The sequence below is a fragment of the Juglans microcarpa x Juglans regia genome, chromosome 4S (assembly GCF_004785595.1).
Source record: "Juglans microcarpa x Juglans regia isolate MS1-56 chromosome 4S, Jm3101_v1.0, whole genome shotgun sequence".
In the NCBI taxonomy this organism is placed as follows: domain Eukaryota; kingdom Viridiplantae; phylum Streptophyta; class Magnoliopsida; order Fagales; family Juglandaceae; genus Juglans; species Juglans microcarpa x Juglans regia.
Window position 1 is genome coordinate 8,990,597 of NC_054601.1, and position 19,905 is coordinate 9,010,501.

The 19,905-nt window shown below is 36.5% G+C and overlaps 1 protein-coding gene and 1 pseudogene across 2 annotated transcripts; both read right to left on the reverse strand.

Moving 5' to 3' along the window:
- Positions 1–387: 387 nt before the first annotated feature.
- Positions 388–8,136, reverse strand: LOC121263335 (ABC transporter B family member 4-like). 2 transcript variants are annotated; one of them, XM_041166174.1, is made up of 13 exons: positions 7,876–8,136; positions 6,627–6,983; positions 6,334–6,388; positions 6,052–6,227; positions 5,754–5,975; positions 5,360–5,598; positions 4,709–5,234; positions 4,326–4,599; positions 2,663–3,534; positions 2,114–2,380; positions 1,725–1,988; positions 1,328–1,624; positions 388–838 (listed from the first exon to the last, which is right to left on the reverse strand). In XM_041166174.1, exons 2-13 carry the CDS (start codon positions 6,957–6,959, stop codon positions 476–478), a joined length of 3,888 nt encoding a protein of 1,295 aa, XP_041022108.1. In that variant the 5' UTR covers positions 6,960–6,983; positions 7,876–8,136; the 3' UTR covers positions 388–475. The 2 variants fall into 2 exon arrangements, with proteins under 2 accessions (XP_041022108.1, XP_041022109.1); XM_041166175.1 differs by lacking the exon at positions 7,876–8,136 and adding an exon at positions 7,126–7,177.
- Positions 8,137–11,119: 2,983 nt separating this feature from the next.
- On the reverse strand, positions 11,120–17,309 carry LOC121263337 (annotated as a pseudogene).
- Positions 17,310–19,905: the final 2,596 nt, after the last annotated feature.

Consider the following 19,905-nt stretch of genomic DNA (forward strand, 5'->3'; position numbering starts at 1 on the left):
ATTTGAAACTTGTACAACTCATTTCTCATAAATTACTACCTAGCTAGAAATCGGCACATTTAAAACTCTCAAACTTTGACAATTTTCATTATTTAAGATAATTTGACCCTTAAGATTATATATATATATATATATATATATATATAACATGTTTTATTTTTATCGATCTTAATACTCGATCCGATATTACTCGAGTGTGGTGCAAATTGTTAAATCTAGGTAATTTGGGGTATCAATTGCCCGTTTTAATAATTTAAGGTGCATATTAAGAAAAAAAGAAAAAAGTGGTAGCATGGAGGTGTAAAATAAAATTTTTACATATATTTACGAAGACAAATTACAATAAGATGAAATAGCTACGAATACAAAGAGATTATACAAAAATACACTCATAAACTTATTTTTTATAAATTTTTTTGTTATTAAAATATTTCTCTATATCTTTTATTTTCACCATCTTTTAGTTCCCAGATAGCTAGGCAGTGGAAGCATTAGTACTGGTGTGAATTGAAACCAAGGAGGCATAAAAGCCATCCTTGTTTTTAATCAAAGTCTCATGTCTCCCTTTCTCTACAATAACTCCATTTTTAAAAACCTCGATTACATCGGCATTCTTGATTGTGGATAATCGATGAGCCACCACCACTGTTGTCCGGTTAACCCTAACTTTATCTAATGCATTTTGAACCACTCTTTCGGACTCCGTATCCAGTGCACTGGTAGCCTCATCTAACAGTAATATCTTTGGACTTTTGATCATAGCTCGTGCAATGGCTACTCGTTGTTTTTGCCCCCCAGACAACTGGACTCCACGTTCTCCTACTACGGTATCATAACCCTTCATTTTGGAAGCCAAGAAGGAAATCATATTAGGGTATGATAATGTACATCAAGGATATAAAATGAATCATAAAATCTATATCTTCTCTTCACCTTCTATATTTTTAGAATAAATAGTGATTTCACGTAATATCAGAGTCAAGATCCAGCAAAAAGCTATATTTGGGGCCCTTTGAAACTAGCTGCAAATATTTTTATCGCAAAAGACTAAATAATAAAAGATTAAAGGTCTGTTTCGGATTACAAGTGTTCTTAGACCTTCTTTTTCAAATTACTTTACTATTATTTATAAACTATTTACTATTATTTTGTTAATATTCACAGATGATTTGAGATACTCTTAACATCCAAATAGAGCCCAGAATGTTTATCATTTAAAATAAATAGTAAATTCTATACCTTTTCTCATAGTTTTTTGAATAAACGGTGTTTTCACAGATAATGAGAGAAATTTAAAGAAATGCACTGCTTTGTTTGTCTTGATTACCTTTTGTAAGCCACTAATGAAGCTATGAGCATTTGCCATCTTTGCCATGTCTATAATTTCTGTCTCTGTTGCATTTCCTTCTTCCTTTCCATATGCAATGTTGGCACGAATAGTGTCATTGAACAAAACTGGTTCTTGACTCACGAGACCCATTTGCTGCCTTAGCCACTTCACTTGAAACTTCTGAATTTCAATTCCATCAAGTTTAATATGACCAGAATCAGGATCATAAAACCTTTGCAGCAATGAGATGACTGTGGATTTCCCACTCCCACTTTCTCCAACCAAGGCAACTATCTGAGGAACAAAACAAAAAAAATTAGTACCAATGTGAACAACTTGTTCGAGTCTTTTGTGCTAGTTGTTGAAAACACCAAAAGTACTGAACCTTACGAACCTTGTTAGAATGGATAGTCAAGCTGAGGTCATGGAAAATCTGAACATCCGGCCTGCATGGATACTTAAAGCTTACATGACGAAACTCAATTCCTCCTTTGAAATTGTCTAAAGTTAAACCAGACTCATCACTTGCATCTATCTTCGATTGCTGGTCTATTATTGCAAATATGGAAGAAACAGCATTCTTGGCTTTGCCAGTATCTGGTCCCATGGAGCTTGTTTGAGAAACTCCCGTGGCTGCCAAGGTCAAAGCAAAGAAAACCTGAAAACCAAGCATCCACCATTATTTAACTTAAAAAGGTCTCAAGAGTTCATGCCCTTGTTATATTTCTTGTATTACTGTTTAAATCGTTGGAAAGCTGTTAAAAGCAGAGAAGGAGTTCATACTTGGAAAACCTCTGAGGATGTTGCTTTCCCTGCCTCAACCAATTGAGCTCCTGCATAGAAAAAGGTAGCATAGGCAAGAAACAACAAGCCAAAAGATGTCCCATATCCTATTCCAGTGATCAAGCCTTGCTTTATCCCTGCCTTCCTTGGGCCTTCACATTTGCTTCTGTATAGATTCATCACCTTCTCTTCAGCACAGAAAGAAGCAACTGTTCTTATACTCCCAACTGCATCATTGGCAACTTGGCTTGCTTCCACGTACATCATCTTCAACCATACAATTGAGATTTTGAGGGATCAACTTTCCAAATAATAAACTTTAAAAGTGATGAAAAATTAGATATATATATATATATAGCTTAGTTTAATAATATGGCTACTCAAGAGTTTTATATATATATATATATATATATATATATATATAAATCTCAATAGTATACAAAAAATTGATTTAAGAAAGAGAAATGCTTTGTATCTGCACTGAATCCTTTCATTTGTAGTCACCAAAACAAAAGAGATAAAAAGGAGAGGATTAGTTTTAGAGCAGACCTTTGCATCTGCACTGAATCCTTTCATGAACTTTAATTGAGCATATGCATTGATACCAATCAAAGGAATCAATGCAAGGATAATAATAGCCAACTGCCAACTTCCAACAAATGCAATGACTAAACCTGCAATTGCTGAAGCAATAACATCAAGAATCTGACCAAGTGAATCTCCAACAAGAGCTCGCACTCTAGCAGCATCTGCTGAAAGCCTAGCACCAATCGAGCCACATGAGTGCTTAGGCTTATCAAACCAACCAACCTCCATGTGAACCAGCTTCTCAAAACACATCAATCTAACACGTTGAATTAACTTGAACCCGGCCACAGAAAAAAGGTATGCTCGTGCTAGAATTGCAAGAAACGATACCGCACCAAGGATCACAAATATTATTGACCAAAAATTTGTGTCCTTTCTCAGTTTATGAGGTGGTTCGTAAAATGATTTGATTACCTTGGAGAGCAGCATACCAAATATAGGAAATAATGTTCCATTTAGGATTGCAGCCATAGCCCCAAGAAGAAGAATAGGAATCTCTGGCTTGTTGAGGTAGGCAAGGCGGCGGATTGAGACCTTTGGAAATTTTTCTTCTAATTCTGTCCCCGTATCATCAGGGATGAGGACTTCTATGGGCAATCCAAAGGCTGAGAATGAATGGCGGCTGCAACTATTAACAGATGATCCCTGACTTATAGATCTTAGGTGTGACATTCTTTGACTGTATCTCAGACTCGAGTGTCTAGAAGATTCAACAGTAATTTCTGATTTGTTTTGATCGTCTGATGCCTGTTCCGATTCCTTGTTTACTTCTTTCAAGTGTATGAGTTGTGAGTATTCTCCATTAGGATTGTTGATTAGTTCCGAGTGTGATCCTGAGAAATTAACCAAGGTTCCAGAGATTATCAGGAAATGATACAATGATGTAGGTATTTTCAAGAAATTTTGAGTGGCAAAAAGTGATACATTACAGTACAAGAAGAAAATTTATTTTTCCTTCTCCAAATTGTAGCCTTCAAATGGTTCGAGAAGTTACTGATTTGTATACATTTTTGTGGGCATTTATTGTTTAGGACTTCAGAATTCAAACTTGTCTATAGAGTTCAAAGCAATGTAGTTGGAAAGATGACAAATTTAGGCAATGAAAAAACACTGAACACTGTCAAATTAACAGATAATTGGCTCAATGTGAATAAGCAAATGATAGTATTTTGTAATATTCTTAGCAAATTAGTTCAAACAATGTAATATATAGTTGATTGCATCTTGTATGTTGCATGCATTTTACATGATGAATATTGATTTTTTAATTTTTACATGCATTTAGTTAAAAAGTTAATTAATTGTTTATAGGCTTATGTTGTATTAAGAAGGAAGACAAAAAGAGATTTATATTGGTTTTCTATTGAGAATATGATTTGAAATTCTAAATGGAGACAAAATATTTGAAGTCCAATTAAAAAAAAAAAAAAAAATCCGGGTTCAACCCAGAACCTGGAATCTGGTTTTTTAAGGTTCCGGCCCGGGTCTAACCCGGACCTACCCAGTCTGGATTCCAGACTGGATTTGAAACTCTGTTCCCGGTCCGGGTAGACCCGGGTTCCCAGTTTGGAACCCGGATGAACACCCCTAAATTGGATACAGTCATAGCTATGTTGTAGCATACCCTTTTCAATTATCTTTCCTTGTCGAATGACTACAATCATATCAGCATTTCTGACTGTACTTAAACGATGGGCAACAATAACGGTAGTTCGGTTGACCATGATCCTGTCCAATGCCTCTTGCACAATTCTCTCAGATTCTGCATCAAGTGCACTTGTAGCTTCATCCAGAAGTAAAATTCGAGGATCTTTTAGAATTGCTCTTGCAATGGCAATTCTCTGCTTCTGACCACCAGATAGCTGCATTCCATGCCCACCAACCACGGTATCTAGTCCCTGGATTGAGAAATTCCAAGTTAGTAATTAAATGTACAATTTCTATGGCTATGATGAGGAGGAATATTACAAGGTCTAAAGTTCCAATGGAGGCTAAAACTCAAAAAACCTGAGGCAATTTATCGATAAATTTAGCAGCATTTGCAAGTTCTGTGGCAACTCTTATCTCTTCAAAGGTTGTACCATCCTTTCCATATGCAATATTATCCTTAATGCTGGATGCAAACAACACAGGTTCTTGGCTAACAAGACCAATTTTCTGCCTAATCCATTTAAGATGGAAATCTTTGAGGTTAATGCCATCTATCAGAACTGCTCCAGCCTGTGGATCATAGAATCTTTCTATTAGACTTATCACTGTTGACTTCCCACTTCCACTTTGTCCAACCAAAGCTGAAGTTGTGCCTCCATTGATATAAAGAGAGAATCCACTGAATATCTGCTCGTTGGGTCTAGCTGGATAACTAAAATAGACATCTCTCAACTCAATATCTCCATGAATATCATCCAAAATCTTTCCCTTTGTGCTATACGTATCTATCTTTGGCTTCCTCTCAATAGTCTTAAACATCTTATATGCAGCAGCTTTACCGGCAACAAAGGCATTCATGCAGGGAGATGTCTCGCCTAGGGACCTGAAACATCCACATAGTAGAAAAAGGCAAGAAATGAAAAATGAAATAGACAAAATACGTTTATATAAATACATCTATTAGAGAGTATTGGGAGCTAAAGAATATTCAAAGTGCACGCAGCTTACGCAGATCCAGTCAACACAGCCGTGATCACATTCAGCACATCACCCCCATTGTATCCTTTATTCAGTATCAATTTTGATCCAAACCATACTGCCATAGCAAAGCTGCCAAATACTACTAACTTAAAGGCAGCAAAACCTAACCCTGAAACCAAGCCTTCATGAACACCAGCTTTGTAATCTGTTATTAGGAACCTTTTATAGTTCATTACAGCTTGTTTCTCCCCAGTAAATGATGCCACCTACTCAAGAACCAAATGGTGGATATCAGTAATTTGCTAGAAAATAACTGCAATTTCAACTAAATTTTACTGAGAGATAAAGTTTTAAATCCCCAGGGATGCATATATATATATATATATATATATATATATATAGTTCCAACAACATGACATACTGTCCTGATTGAACTGATTGTTTGTTCAACCACATTTGCTGCATTTGAATAAGCAGCTTGTCCACGGGAAGCTGTCTTAGCTATGACAATTGACATAAGACCACCAGTTGCCACAAGAAGAGGAAATGAAGCCAACATGACAAGGGTAAGAAGCCAGCCTTTGGAAAATGCCACAACAAAACCTCCAATGAATGTTGATATCAGCTGCAGAAATTTCCCAACCTGCTCATGCAAAAAACTCATGGTGTTTTTTTTGTACAGTTGTGAATTTTGATGTACAAAGACAACACTATAGTACCTTCTCACCCATCGCATCTTGTATGAGAACAGTGTCACCAGACATCCTCCCAACGATCTCTCCAGTGTTCGTTTCTTTATCGAAAAAAGCCACATCTTGTCTCAAAATAGCCTTCAAGTACAAACCCCGTATTCTCGCAGCTTGTCTCTCCCCAGTGATCATCCAGCAAGCCACCTCTGACAAGAACAAGACAACTTTCTCATTTTTCAGTACCACCTGATTGATTGATTTTTTTAGTGTTCAGTAAATTTCTTGTAATATTTTGTTATGGAATCTACTTACGGATGAATCCTGCGGCACCAACACCAACACCCAGGTAGACTATTTTTAGACAGACCTAAAACATTATACCAGGAAACTAATCAATGTCATCTTCATCTGATCAACAAATTAGCGTATTAGAAACGAAGCGCTAGACAAGTTATATTACTACTACTGCTGCTGCTGCTACTACTATTAGAGATTATGGAATATATTAGACTTTCATCAGAAAAAGTAGTGAAAAACAAAGTGAACGTTCAGCTACACTTTTCCAGTGACAGATTGGAATTGAACTCGAGGAGCATAGTTTTTACCTTGGAAACTAAAGGAACGATGTCTGTAGTACTTCCCAAACTATTAATCATTTCCCCGAAGAATACTGTTATAAGGGGCAGACCTGAGCCATTTCCAATGGCACCCATTGTACCAGCAATCATCAAGAAAAGATCAGTGGAATCTGCAAAAGAGAAAAGCTTAAGAAATGGAACAGTTTTGGAATCCTGATGTCCTCCAGTACTCTTCTCGAAGTCTTCTCGATCACCGATCACGTTCGGGCTATTATTCTCAGCTTTTTCTACGTTGTTTTTTAGTCCGGCGCCCTCATGCGTGGTTGTAGTTCCGATGTTCAAGCCATTTTCCATCTCCATTTACACCGTCCACTAAAATAGCACCTTCACAACAAAATTAACTACTTCAAAAATGGGGACTAACAGAATCATGGATTATAATGACAAACAGAGAGGCAGCGAAAGAAAATAACTAGTTGTATACATGATTTTCGTTTGTCAGAGTGAGTTATAAGCAAAAACATACCCGCAAATTTCAATTTTAAGTCGAATAGATCGCTCAAGACGCGAAAGTCTAGCACTAAAGTCACGAGAAAAATAGAACAAGGGGTGAGAGACAGAGACAGAAATAGAGAGATATGCGGTATGTCATTTGGTGGTCATGAAACATTAATGAAAAGAAAAAGGAAAAATAATGAAACTTCAGAGCCCAAGTGATGAAGATTTTTTCAATGGAAGCCTGCACAATAGAAAATATTCCAACGAAAACATCTCCGAGTCATTCCTCTAAGGGTGTAAGAAAACTGAAGGGTCATATGCTGAAAATGGAGGACCTTTTAGGTGGGTGTAGTCAGGGAATGTAGTGCAGAAGTAATCTGTTGTTTCAATGCCAGTGAACCATGATCAATACCGCACCAAGACTGCAAAAGACTGCAAAGGAGAAGCTGATGCAAAATATAACAGTTGCTATTTACTCAAAGCTATACAAAATTCGTTTGGGAAATTCCTCGCTCAAAGAACCATTCGTGTTTGTGAGTGCCATGGGAGTTAGTCTCCACTCCACAGCAGATTGCTTTCAGCTTAGTATCATCAAGTTGATGAAATTTCAACTGGAAAAATGCCATGCTTATTTAAAAAAAAAAAAAAAAAAAGTGTAACCAGGTTGGTCTGGCTATGGTGTTTGATCCTCATGAAACTCCTGGCAATATTGCATAGTATTAACAATCAAGAAAGACGTACGAAATGAGCTGTATGTTGATAAAGACTTATAATTCACCTAAGGCTCGAAAGGAAACATAAAACCACCAGATGGCTCGATATGATCAGGTTCCCAGGTGCAGAATTTCATGCACGTCGTGGATGCAATAGTACGTGTTGTTTGAACTACTACATACTGCCAGCGCATGCATTATATACACTTTTTAAGGGATTCATGCTATAGTTTGAACCCAAACTATCGTGTACTTAGGATCGAGATCGAGTTAAGGGATGCCCTCATATCCACACGAGTAATAGTAGTTCTAAATATAATATTCAGTGGACAATCAATATTATTGATCACGTAGTGTTACGTACGCACGCGGATATGAATTCCCAACTATAAACATGCTGCTAGCCGGCAGGGCAATGATGACAGAGACCAGTGATCGTGAGAAGCGGATAATAAATGCCAACTCCCAACCGCTGTATATACGTGGCGGTAGTGTTCCGATAAGGATGATCAAACTGCGAAAACCTGCCAAATACAATATTTACTATGATCAAATGATGAATATATATAATTAATGATCTCCGGCCCCTATGTGCGTGCGTGTATGTCGATATCTGATCTTTTGTCTTCTCGGAAGTGCACGCGTCGTGCGTCCCTGCTGATCTAGATTTACGGCCTCCTCTGATCATGTTGATCATTTGACTATTCATGTCCAATGATACACTTATAATTACTTTTATAATTTTTTATATAGAGTAATTATAAAATATTATTATTTTTATAAATTATTTTACAAAAGTATTTCAGATTTAAAATATGATGGTACAGAGACGAGTTATTTATAAATTAAAAGAATTATATATGTATCACTCTCTTATATTAGATACGAGTTATTCTATTCTCAAGTCAATTGGTATGTATAACACATCATTCACATCACTTAAATGATAAGATTTGACTTATAATATTCAAAATTTAAAATTTATCTTTAAAATTAAATTATGCCACATAAACAATATGTTATGTAGAGACTTTAAAATAACAGTATTCGATATAAATTATGGTACTAATCATCTCCTTTTTGTTTTTGGAGACTATGGAATCCAATATGAGTTGTACATCAAATGATAGATGTACCTACACAATAATATATATATATATATGTATGTGTGTGTACGTATGTGATTTATAACTTATTTTATGTGTCTTTCTCTTCTACTTGAGACACTCAAATCCATATCAATACTTAAAAGATGATTGCTAGAGATACAAAGGAATCCCACAAAGGGATTCCACACACTAATGTGATGCACTACCAGTGTGTTATGTCTCTTCTTCTTCTTCTAATTTTCTCCCCCTCTTCATGTGCCTCTGCCTCCTCTTTTCCTCGCCGGCAATGTCTGCCCCTCCTAAGGTGGTTCCCGACCACCCCAGCCAATGAGCAAGTGACGATCGTCGGCCACGCAAGCCGCGACCACCCTAGCCACAAGACAATGCACAAAATGTGCACGACAAGCTCACAGCACTGTCATGAGCTCCCATGTCCCCACCGACGGTGCTGTGCTTGGTTTTGCCCACCTTGAGGTGGTCCCCAATCACCATGATGGGCACGGAGAGGGGGGAGAAAGAGAGGAAAAAAAGGGAGGGGGAGACATGGCATACTAGTAGTGTGCCAAATCAATATGTGAGATCTTTTTTTTTTTCTTTTTTTTCTTGTATCATGGATATGGTAGCTAGTGGCTGTTACAAACATTAATGGATGTGCAGGCAGTCGGTAAAAATCATTATACTCTTTAAATATTGTAAGTTTCAAGTCCATTATCGATTAAACGAATTAAGAGAAGCAAAAAGAGATCAACGTGGCTGGTGATCTTCTTGTCTCAAGAAAAACTTCTCAATCACATGAGATGATAATGTGATCGCCGATCTCTTATTTGCCGGTATGGGATTCGCAGGTATCTCCCATACATGTGGGGTGCGTTTAATTCAAGACACGATAAAGAAGTCAAACTTTATAATTATTTGATCTGAAGGTGTAATATCCCATAATTTCATCAATATGGCTCCATAACTTGTTTTATAGAGAATAGAAAGCCGGAACTTCCATGAACGGAAGATCAGCCAGCGACAGAGACTTGAATACCAAAGCTAGCTAGCTAGCTAGCTAGCTGGGAATTAAATTGAGGTACCGGCGGCCTACATTATATAGTAATGAAGGATGGGCAATTAATATATAGGGCATGCATGCATGGACACGTACTAGTTCTCCACATGAGAACCGTGTACATGTGTGAATGAATACTACTACTGCAGTAGTTATGAAGCATGATCATGAGGAACTGATCTGCAGGCCAGCAGGCAGGCATGCCAGTGATATTCATAATGACGGATGGGTGCATGGGTTTCTTCACAAAGTCAGTAGTACTCACATCATGTATATAAGTTGTCTGGCCTGATCCTAATTAAAGTTTTGAAATTTATTTCCTAGCTACTCCCCTCTCTTCCTTATCATATAAATTTGGAAAAATCCTTGGCTATAGTCCCTTCAAAAAACATAAATAAATAAAGCATGTTTATGGCTGCCAAGTAATCGAGCTCAGAGTACTTACACGTAATATCTCTTTTTCTTTTCTCTTGCTTTTTGTTGGACTAGATGATCTCTGAGAGAATTTACAGATTCTGTGTGGAGATGAACGTACGGGACATTTTGAGAACATTTACGTTTGGAATCAGAGATGATGAGTTGAGATAATTTTGAATGAGTTGAATAAAATATTATTAAAATATTATTATTATTTTGAGATTTAAAAAAGTTGAATTGTTTATAATATTTTGTGTGAGAATTTAAAAAAGTTATAATGATAAGATGAGATGAGTTTCTAATTCAAACCTGTGCTTATTTTGTATTAATGATGTTTTTGTCATTTTTTTATCTTTTGTCAATTGTAATATGTTATCTTATTGCAAATATTGAGCACGTGGAAGCAGATTATCCTAAAAGACATGTTTTGTATGAAAAAAAAAAAAAAAAAAAAAAAAAAAGAAGAAGAAGAAGAAGAAAGAACCAGGTACCAGGTTGTAAACCTGGGTTCCGGATTTAAAACCCGGTATCCAGACCGGATGTACCCGAGTTTTACAATCCGGGTTCTAGCCGGAACCAGGAACCGGAATTCAATTTTTTGGATTCCAAACCGGTTTGGAAAAAAACCTGATCCGGATGAACAGTACTAGATTTCTCACAAGTTTAATCCAAAATACATGATACATTATTTACATACATAGATATCAAAGAAAAATTACCAAAAGAAGCTCATGCATTTGAAGCACTTGGGTGAACTGCCACCAAGGAGGCATAATATCCACCCTTGACATTAATCAAGGTTTCATACTTTCCTTTCTCCACAATTATTCCACTTTTAACAACTGCAATTAGATCGGCACTCTTTATTGTGGACAATCGATGGGCGACAACAACAGTCGTCCGGTTAACCATGACTTGATCAAGTGCATCTTGAACCACTTTCTCAGACTCAGCATCCAGTGCACTAGTAGCCTCATCTAACAGTAAAATCTTTGGACTTTTAACTATAGCACGTGCAATGGCAACATGTTGCTTCTGTCCTCCGGACAACTGAACTCCTCGCTCTCCGACCATGGTATCATAACTGCATTTTGCATTTAGTAAAAAGGCAAAAGGATTAATGAAGCATGTTAGAGCTGTCTAGTGAAGGGGTTGTTGTAAGAATGATGATGAGATGGACTCTGAAAAACAGATTTGCATTGATCTAACCTGTTGTAATCTACTTATGAACTCGTCAGCATTGGCTAACTCTGATGCAGTTATAATTTCTACCTCAGTTGCATTTCCTTCCTTTCCATATGAAATGTTGGCACGAATGGTGTCATTGAACAAAATTGGTTCTTGGCTCATAAGCCCCATCTGCTGCCTCAACCACTTCAGTTGGAGCTTTTGAATTTCAATTCCATCCAGAGTAATATGACCTTAATCAGGATCATAAAATCTTTGCAAAAGCGAGATCACTGTAGATTTCCCACTCCCACTTTCTCCAACCAGGGCAACAGTCTGAAAAGATATTCAGAACAATGTGAATATATATTTGAACTTGATCGGTATCATGTATAAAATGTTAATACTACCTGAGAAAGTTAACACTGAACTTTACCTTGCCAGAATGTATAGCCAAGCTAAGGTCTTGGAAGACCTGAATATCTGGCCTAGATGGATAGTGGATACCTAAAGCTTAAATGATGAAGTTCTATTTCACCCTTTACATCATCCAATTTCATGCCGGACTCCTCAGTCGGGTCTATCTTCGACTTCCGGTCTATGATCCCAAATATGGAAGTAGCAGCAGTCTTGGCTTTGCTAGAATCAGGACCAAAGGAGGTAAATTGAGAAATTCCAAGGGCTACCATGGTTAAGGCAAAGAAAACCTGTAAACAACACATCTCGAAATTATTAAAAGATAAATTGGCCTTTTCTTTGTTGGTGCCAAATATTTTTTGGATTTAATATGTATGAGAATATATTTACCCAGAAAACGTCAGAGAATGTTGCATTGCCATCCTCAATGAGTTGAGCTCCTGCGTAGAAACTTGTTGCATAGACAGAAAACAGTAAGAAGAAAGACATCCCAAATCCTATTCGACTGATCAAGCCTCGCCTTATCCCTGTCCTCATAGGGCCTTCACTTTTCTTTTTGTACAATTGCATCACCTTCTCTTCAGAACAGAAAGATGCAACTGTTCTTATACTTCCCACAGCATCATTAGCAACCTGGCTTGCTTCCTCATATTTCTTCTGCAACCATCCAAATTTACTTCTTATTGAAAAGTTTTGAAATAAAGTGATAAATTCACTCTAATGTGGAATTCCACAACAACATCAACTTCAAGTAAAGCAAAGCAATTTCCAGTATATGTGTTTGCAAATGATTTCCCCTGAATCTAGGATAATGGTTTAACTTTTCAATTTTTTTCTTCAATTCTCAATGTATTAATAAATGTCAGAGGCATTAGTCTTATAGCTAACCTACCTTTGAATCTGCGTTGAATCCATTTATGAACTTCACTTGAAGAAATCCATTAACTCCGATCAGAGGAATTGTTGAGAATAAGTGTAGCTAAGACTAACTCGAAATATAGTAGCAGAACTAAACGAAAGAAATTGATGACAATCACACAGAAAGAACACCAAGAATTAAGTGGTTCGACTCAAAATGAGCCTACGTCCACTGGTGGGGTCGGTATCGAAGATTTCACTATCAATAGAGATAGAGTACAAATGAATACAACAAAACTTCACAAGGAAGTTATCTCTCAAACTCACTCTAGACTTCTCTCTCAAGAAAACACTTAAAAACAAGCCAAATGAATTCTGAAGAAGTGGGGCAAGAAGTGGGCGCCATTTGATATTTATAGGAAAAGTGAGAATTCACTTTTGTGAACATTGGCTCGAGCGAACGTCGAGCGAGTGTCGAGCGAACGTAGATATTCTGCACTTCGCTCAAGCCAACAGTTGTGCGAGAGTCGAGTGAAGCTCTCTGCCTAAACTCGCTTGAGCTGGGTGTCGAGCGAGGGTCGAGCGAAGCTCTCTGACTTGGATATTGCTCGAGCTGAATGTCGAGCGATACTTGAGCGAAGCTCTCTGTCTGAATTCGCTCGAGCTGAGTGTCGAGCGAATGTCGAGCGAAGCTCTCTGTCTGAATTCGCTCGAGCTGAGTGAACCTCCGCTCGAGCGAACCTACGACACATGCACTGTTCAATCTGAATTCAAGCCACCTCATAACAGGAATCAATACAAGGATGATAAAAGCCAGCTGCCAGCTTGCAACAAAAGCAATGACGAGCCCAGCAATTGCTGAAGCAGCATTTTCCACAATCTGTCCAAGTGCATCCCCAACTAAGGCACGGATTGATGCTGCATCTGCTGAGAGCCTTGCACCAATTGCACCACTTGAGTGCTCAGACTCATCGAACCAACCAACCTCCATATGAATCACCTTCTCAAAGCAAAGTACTCTAATGCGTTGGATTAATTTACACCCAGCAATAGCAAAGAAATACGATCGTGCCGGAATCACAAGAAATGAAGCCAGACCGAGGACTATAAACATTATTGCCCAAAATTTTGAATCCTTTTTCAGTTCATTTGGGGGTTCATAAAATGTTTTGACAACGCTGGAAATTAGTAAACCAAAAATTGGAAGTATCATGCCATTGATGATTGCTGCTACAGCTCCAACTATAAGCACTGGAATCTCAGGCTTGTTGTGGTAGGCAAGGCGGCGAAGTGAGACTTTTGGAAATTGCTCTGTGGGCAGTGGAGAGGTTTGTTGTTCTGCCAGTGAAATTTCAGGTAGATTTACTTCTGTAGGGAACCCAAATGATGCAGAGATCGAGTGGCGGCTACCACTTCCTAATCCAGATGATCCCCGACTAGAGGATCGCAGGACAGACATTCTTTGCTTGACTGTCTAGAAGGTTCAACCTTAATTTCCAGTTTGTTTGATCATCTACAGTTCGTTCCAAGTCTTTGTTTTCTTCTTGCAAGTGTATGAGCTGAGAGTATGCTCCATCAGGATCCTTGATTAGTTCTGAATGTGAGCCTGAGCAATTGAGATACACCATTCAGAAATGTAAGCTAACACAACTATCATTTGTAATCGTATCCAGGACATGAACCAACAATTCCAGAGATATAGTATCTTCTTAATTTGAGATTAAAAAATTGACGTATTTGGAGAATATGAAATGATTTGAAAAATACAACATAAAAGGTACCAAACCTCTAACAACATGCATTGTATTTGTTAGATATACCTTTTTCAACCATCTTTCTTCTATGAGTAACAGCAATCAAATCGGCATTCCTTACAGTGCTCAAAAGATGGGCAACAATGACAGTTGTCCGGTTGACCATTATCCTGTCTAATGCCTCTTGCACAATCCGTTCAGATTCTGCATCAAGTGCACTCGTAGCTTCATCAAGAAGTAAGATTCGTGGGTCTTTTAGAATTGCTCTTGCAATGGCAATCCTCTGTTTCTGCCCTCCAGACAATTGTGTTCCATGCTCACCAGCCATGGTATCTAGTCCCTGAAAGTGAGATTCAAAAACACCAACATATATATTGACAAGTTTTCTGACCATTACTGTGAACACATGGACTTTAAGTATAATCAAGTCGATAGAGAATTAGAACCTGTGGCAATTTATCGATGAACTTGGCAGCGTTTGCAAGTTCAGTTGCTGCTCTAATCTCTTCTAGAGTTGCACCATCCTTTGCATATGCAATATTATCCATAATGCTGGATGCAAATAATACAGGTTCCTGGCTAACAAGACCAATTTTCCCCCAAATCCATTTAAGCTGATACTCTTTGAGGTTAATGCCATCAATAAGAACTTCACCAGCCAGAGGATCATAAAATCTCTCTATCAGACTAATCACGGTTGACTTCCCACTTCCACTTTGCCCAACCAAAGCTGCAGTTGTGCCGCTTGTGATACAAAGACAGAATCCATTGAATATTTGCTCATTTGGTCTGCTTGGATAACTGAAATAAACATCCCTTAATTCTATATCTCCATGAATGTCATCTAATATCCTTCCCTTAGTGTCAGAAGCTTCTATCTCTGGCTTCCTCTCTATAGTTTCAAACATCTTAAATGCTGCAGCTTGACCAGCGGCAAATGCACTCATGCAGGGAGATGCCTCACCTAGAGACCTAAAGAGTCAACATGGAAACAAAATGCAAGAACAGATTAATAGTTATGAAACTAAGATTTACAAACAAATACCAAAAAATGAATTTTTATATGTTTTGCTTGCTTGTTTTGACACAAAAGCAGGAGGAAAATTCCTTTTGTAAGGAACAATGAGAATAATAAACAATAGTATAGCACATGAACATACTATGGAAGAAAACAAACGCAAGAAATGCAACTCACATGGACCCAGTCAACACAGCAAATATCACATTCAGCACTTCACCCCCACTGTATCCCTTTTCCAATATCATCTTTGCACCAAGCCATATCGCAAAAGCATAACTACAGAATACCACTAACATAACCATGCCAAGGCCAAATCCCGAAGCCAGACTTTCATAAACACCCGATTTGTAAGCTTCTACAAGAAATTTGTTGTAATTAATTATAGCTTGCATCTCACCTGTGAACGATGCAACCTGGATAGGACAGTTAGATATCCCACTTCAGATAAATGTAAACAGAAGAACTACACACTACCATGATATATCTTCTCCAAAAGATCCCGGGCACGTATTAAATTATGACAACATGACTTGCAGTTCTGATTGAACCAATTGTCTGTTCAACTACAGTTGCTGCTTTTGCGTAAGCACTTTGTCCAACAGATGCCATCTTGGCTAGAATGATAGTGACAAATGCACCGGATACCACAAGAAGAGGAATAGAAGATAACATGACAAGGGTTAGAAGCCACCCTTTGATAAATGCTATTACAAAGCCTCCTATGAATGTAGAAATAAGTTGTAAAAATTTCCCAACCTGCACAAACAAAACTGTTATGCCCCAGATCATGTGCATGAATATGTTTGGAAATCAGGATCATGGATTTTGATGTAATTGTAGTACCTTCTCGCCCATTGCATCTTGTATGAGGACAGTGTCACCAGACATTCTCCCAATAACCTCTCCGGTGTTCGTTTCCTTATCAAAAAATGCAACATCTTGTCTTAATAGAGTCTTAAGATACAAACCCCTTATTCTAGCTGTCTGTCTCTCCCCTGTGGCCATCCAGCAAGCCACCTCTATAAACTGCAAACACAAATGCCTAAACTTAATAGCTGATACTGATGAACAGAAGAATGTCTAACCTATAAAATTTTGGAGTGATTGGAGGGTGACATCTACTTACGAAGGAACGCTGCAACAGCTGAGCCAATAGCCAAGTAGACAAATTTTAAAGACACCTATGATTTTTGAAGGAAGTCAATTTATAACATTTCATATCAGTAGTTTAAGATGTCAGAAAACAAAGAACGAGGTTGCTGATATGCTGGAATATATTAAGTTCTTACATCTGAGAGGTATTTAAAACATAAAACCGAAAATATAAATCAAGTCTTCCCATTGAAAAGTTGCAAAACATTTTTACCTTGGAAACAGCATCAACCACTTCGTGGTTATTCTGGTCATCTCCAAAAGAATTGGCCAATTCACCAAATAGTACAGTCATAAGCGGCATACATACACCATTGCCGACTGCACCAATTGTGCCAAGGATCATTAACAAAATATCAGTGGAATCCGCAAATGAGAACAGTTTCTGAAAAGGAACAGTGTGAGATTTCTCATCTCCTTTGTCCTTTTTCATGTCTTCCTGTTCCTGATCACCATTCGTGGCGGGGGTTTTCTCCGCTTCTGGATTGCTTTTTGATGTGGTGGCTTCATCTGTATCTGTTTGGCCAGTGAAGCCACTGTCCACTGCCATATTACTGAATCTGAGAAGCTAATCCAGTTTTCAGCTACTTTATTCTGGATAAACACAACTTAAATAGTTCCTGCAGGACAAAGTTGATGGCCGGCTGAAACAAAATCTTATAACCAAGCTGGAAATCTTAAAAATACTCGCCAAGGATTGCAACAACAAATCTTGTTCAGACTTTGAAAGAACCAAACTGATTCTACCAACCTACTCATACAGTACAAAGAAACAAATCTTGTGTTAAGAGAGAGAGAACAGAATCACCATCAGTTTATCATCCAACATCATTGTTTTGACTCGATTAACCATTAAATGAACAAAAGTACAAAAGCCCGTCTTCAAAACAAAGGACAAACGGGCATTGAGAATGGTCGACAATCCTAAGGATCAAAAGGATACCTTAAATGAACGGTGTCCAAGACCTACGAGGTGCTGAAGTCTTGAACTTTTAAGGATGCTCTGATTTCGAGCTGCTCAATGACTATTCTTGAGCATGCATGCATGACTATTCAGAGACGGATGAAATCGAAGGGACACAAAAGTCAGAGCTGTTCAGTGTTGACAGACAAAAATGCACCAGATTTTTTCCGTCAACCAAGTTAGTCCTCTACGCAGTTGAGATGAAATATATTGGTTTTTTTTTTTTTAAAGTTAGATAAAATATTATTATAATATAATTTTTATTTTGAAATTTGAAAAAATTAAATTATTTATTATATTTTATTTAAAAATTTAAAAAAATTATAATAATTATATAAGATGAGATAAGATGAGATAATTTAATTTTATATAACCAAACTAGCCCTTAATTTTTAGTTCTTGAAACTATAATTCATGCATCTTTTCTATGTTTTCTTGGACTCTTATATTTTTGAAAGAAAAAATTTATTCATCATCTTTTAATTATTTTATAACGTAATATTAAATGATAAGATTATAAATAAAATATATTAAATAGTTTTCAATTATCTAATATCACGTCATTGAGATAATGAATAATTTCTTGAAAATAAATAAGGAACTTCTCTATATTCAGGGAAGAAATCAAAGAATCAGCTAGCAAATGGAAGAAAACTTTGAAGCGCTACGTCTCTAGTTGTCCATTGCGTCAAGACTATAAATTAGCGCTCTCGACGTTTGTTCATAAAGATTTTTCTGAGAGTTTCTAAAAACAAATTTTATGGAGCTTTATAGAAGGAAATTCTATACTTTATACTATTATTTTATTTTTATTCTATTATATAAGATATGACACTATTAGATATTTTTTATTATATGATTTTTTATAATCAAATGATAATAAATGTATTATATCTTATACAGTAAAATGAAAGTAAGATAAAAGTATGATGTATATTTATAAAAGCCGCATGATCCATTAAAAATATTTTTTGGTTGAGAAAATTTTTGAAGAAATATTCTCATCGAGATTTTCAAAGAAGTACTACAAGAAAATGCCGCTACAGTAAAAATATTTGTTGCGATGACAAAAAACTGTCACAATAAGTATAAAAGTCGCTGTAAAACATTAAACAGTGAATTCTCTCTCAGCATTTCCCAACTTCGCACTTGAATTCAACGGCAAAATGGAAAATGTCGCAATTAAGGACTATTTGCGGCGATTTCTTTTACGGTTAAATTATATTAAATCTATTTTACAATCTAATATACCATATTAAATTATATCAATTTAGAGTTTAGCATTTTTATAGAATCACTTTGTAGCTAAAGTTTTTCTCTTTAAGAAGTAGTACCGTATTGGAGTCTATTGAAAATATAAATGAAAGAAAATTTTTGTGAGGGTTTGTTTTATCAATATTTTAAAAATTGTGTTGGTTTTTATATGTTACGTAAAGAAAAATAGCATTTAGATGTCTGTTTATTGACGCATCAACGTACTACTAATATAAAAACAAATCTCTCATTGTAATTAGTATAAAAATATTTTTGTAAGAAGCAGAACTCTTTTTCTTTTTCTTTTTCTTTTACTAGTATGAATGTCATGGGATTGATTTCCAAGATCATCCGAATAATTATCCAAACTCTTGTGTTTGTTTCTCAGATATTCTCAGACTATTTTATTATTATTTATAAACTATTCACTCACTACTATTTTATTAATATTTAAAAATTATTTTACTACTATTTAAAGATATATTTGAACGGAACCTAATATTTATCATAAAAAAAATATTAGTTGTAATAAGAGAGACCGATTTCCGTTAAAAGAACGTGAGGAGAGTGTTTAGGAGATATTTTTCTTTGAGGTTTTAAAAAGTTACGGGGTCCATTGAAAATGTAAATGGAAGAAGAATTTTGTGAGTTTTTATTTTTTTATTTTTATCAAATTTTTAAAAAGTTATTTTGATTTTTTATTTGTTAATATCATTATTCTTTTTATCTTTTTGATGAGTTTGTCATTAGCAAAACTCGTACAAAATGAAGCAAATGAAGGCAATTAGTGTGAAGACGAAACTTTGAAACATCTCTTTTCAATTTGGACCAACCATCTCTCATCTAGAAATGAGAGGCTAATATTTTTGAGTAATACTACTCATCATTCCAACTTCCATCATCCTTCTATCACCCTATGATGTGGTAT

Bases quoted from the DNA above. Each gene is read 5' to 3' on its own strand.
- LOC121263335 (XM_041166174.1), bottom strand. From the start codon at position 6,959: ATGGAGATGGAAAATGGCTTGAACATCGGAACTACAACCACGCATGAG. The intron at 6,228-6,333 runs GTAAGTAGATTC...TGTTCTTGTCAG, and splicing joins TGGTGCCGCAGGATTCATCC to AGGTGGCTTGCTGGATGATC. The intron at 5,976-6,051 runs GTACTATAGTGT...TTGCATGAGCAG, and splicing joins AAGATGCGATGGGTGAGAAG to GTTGGGAAATTTCTGCAGCT.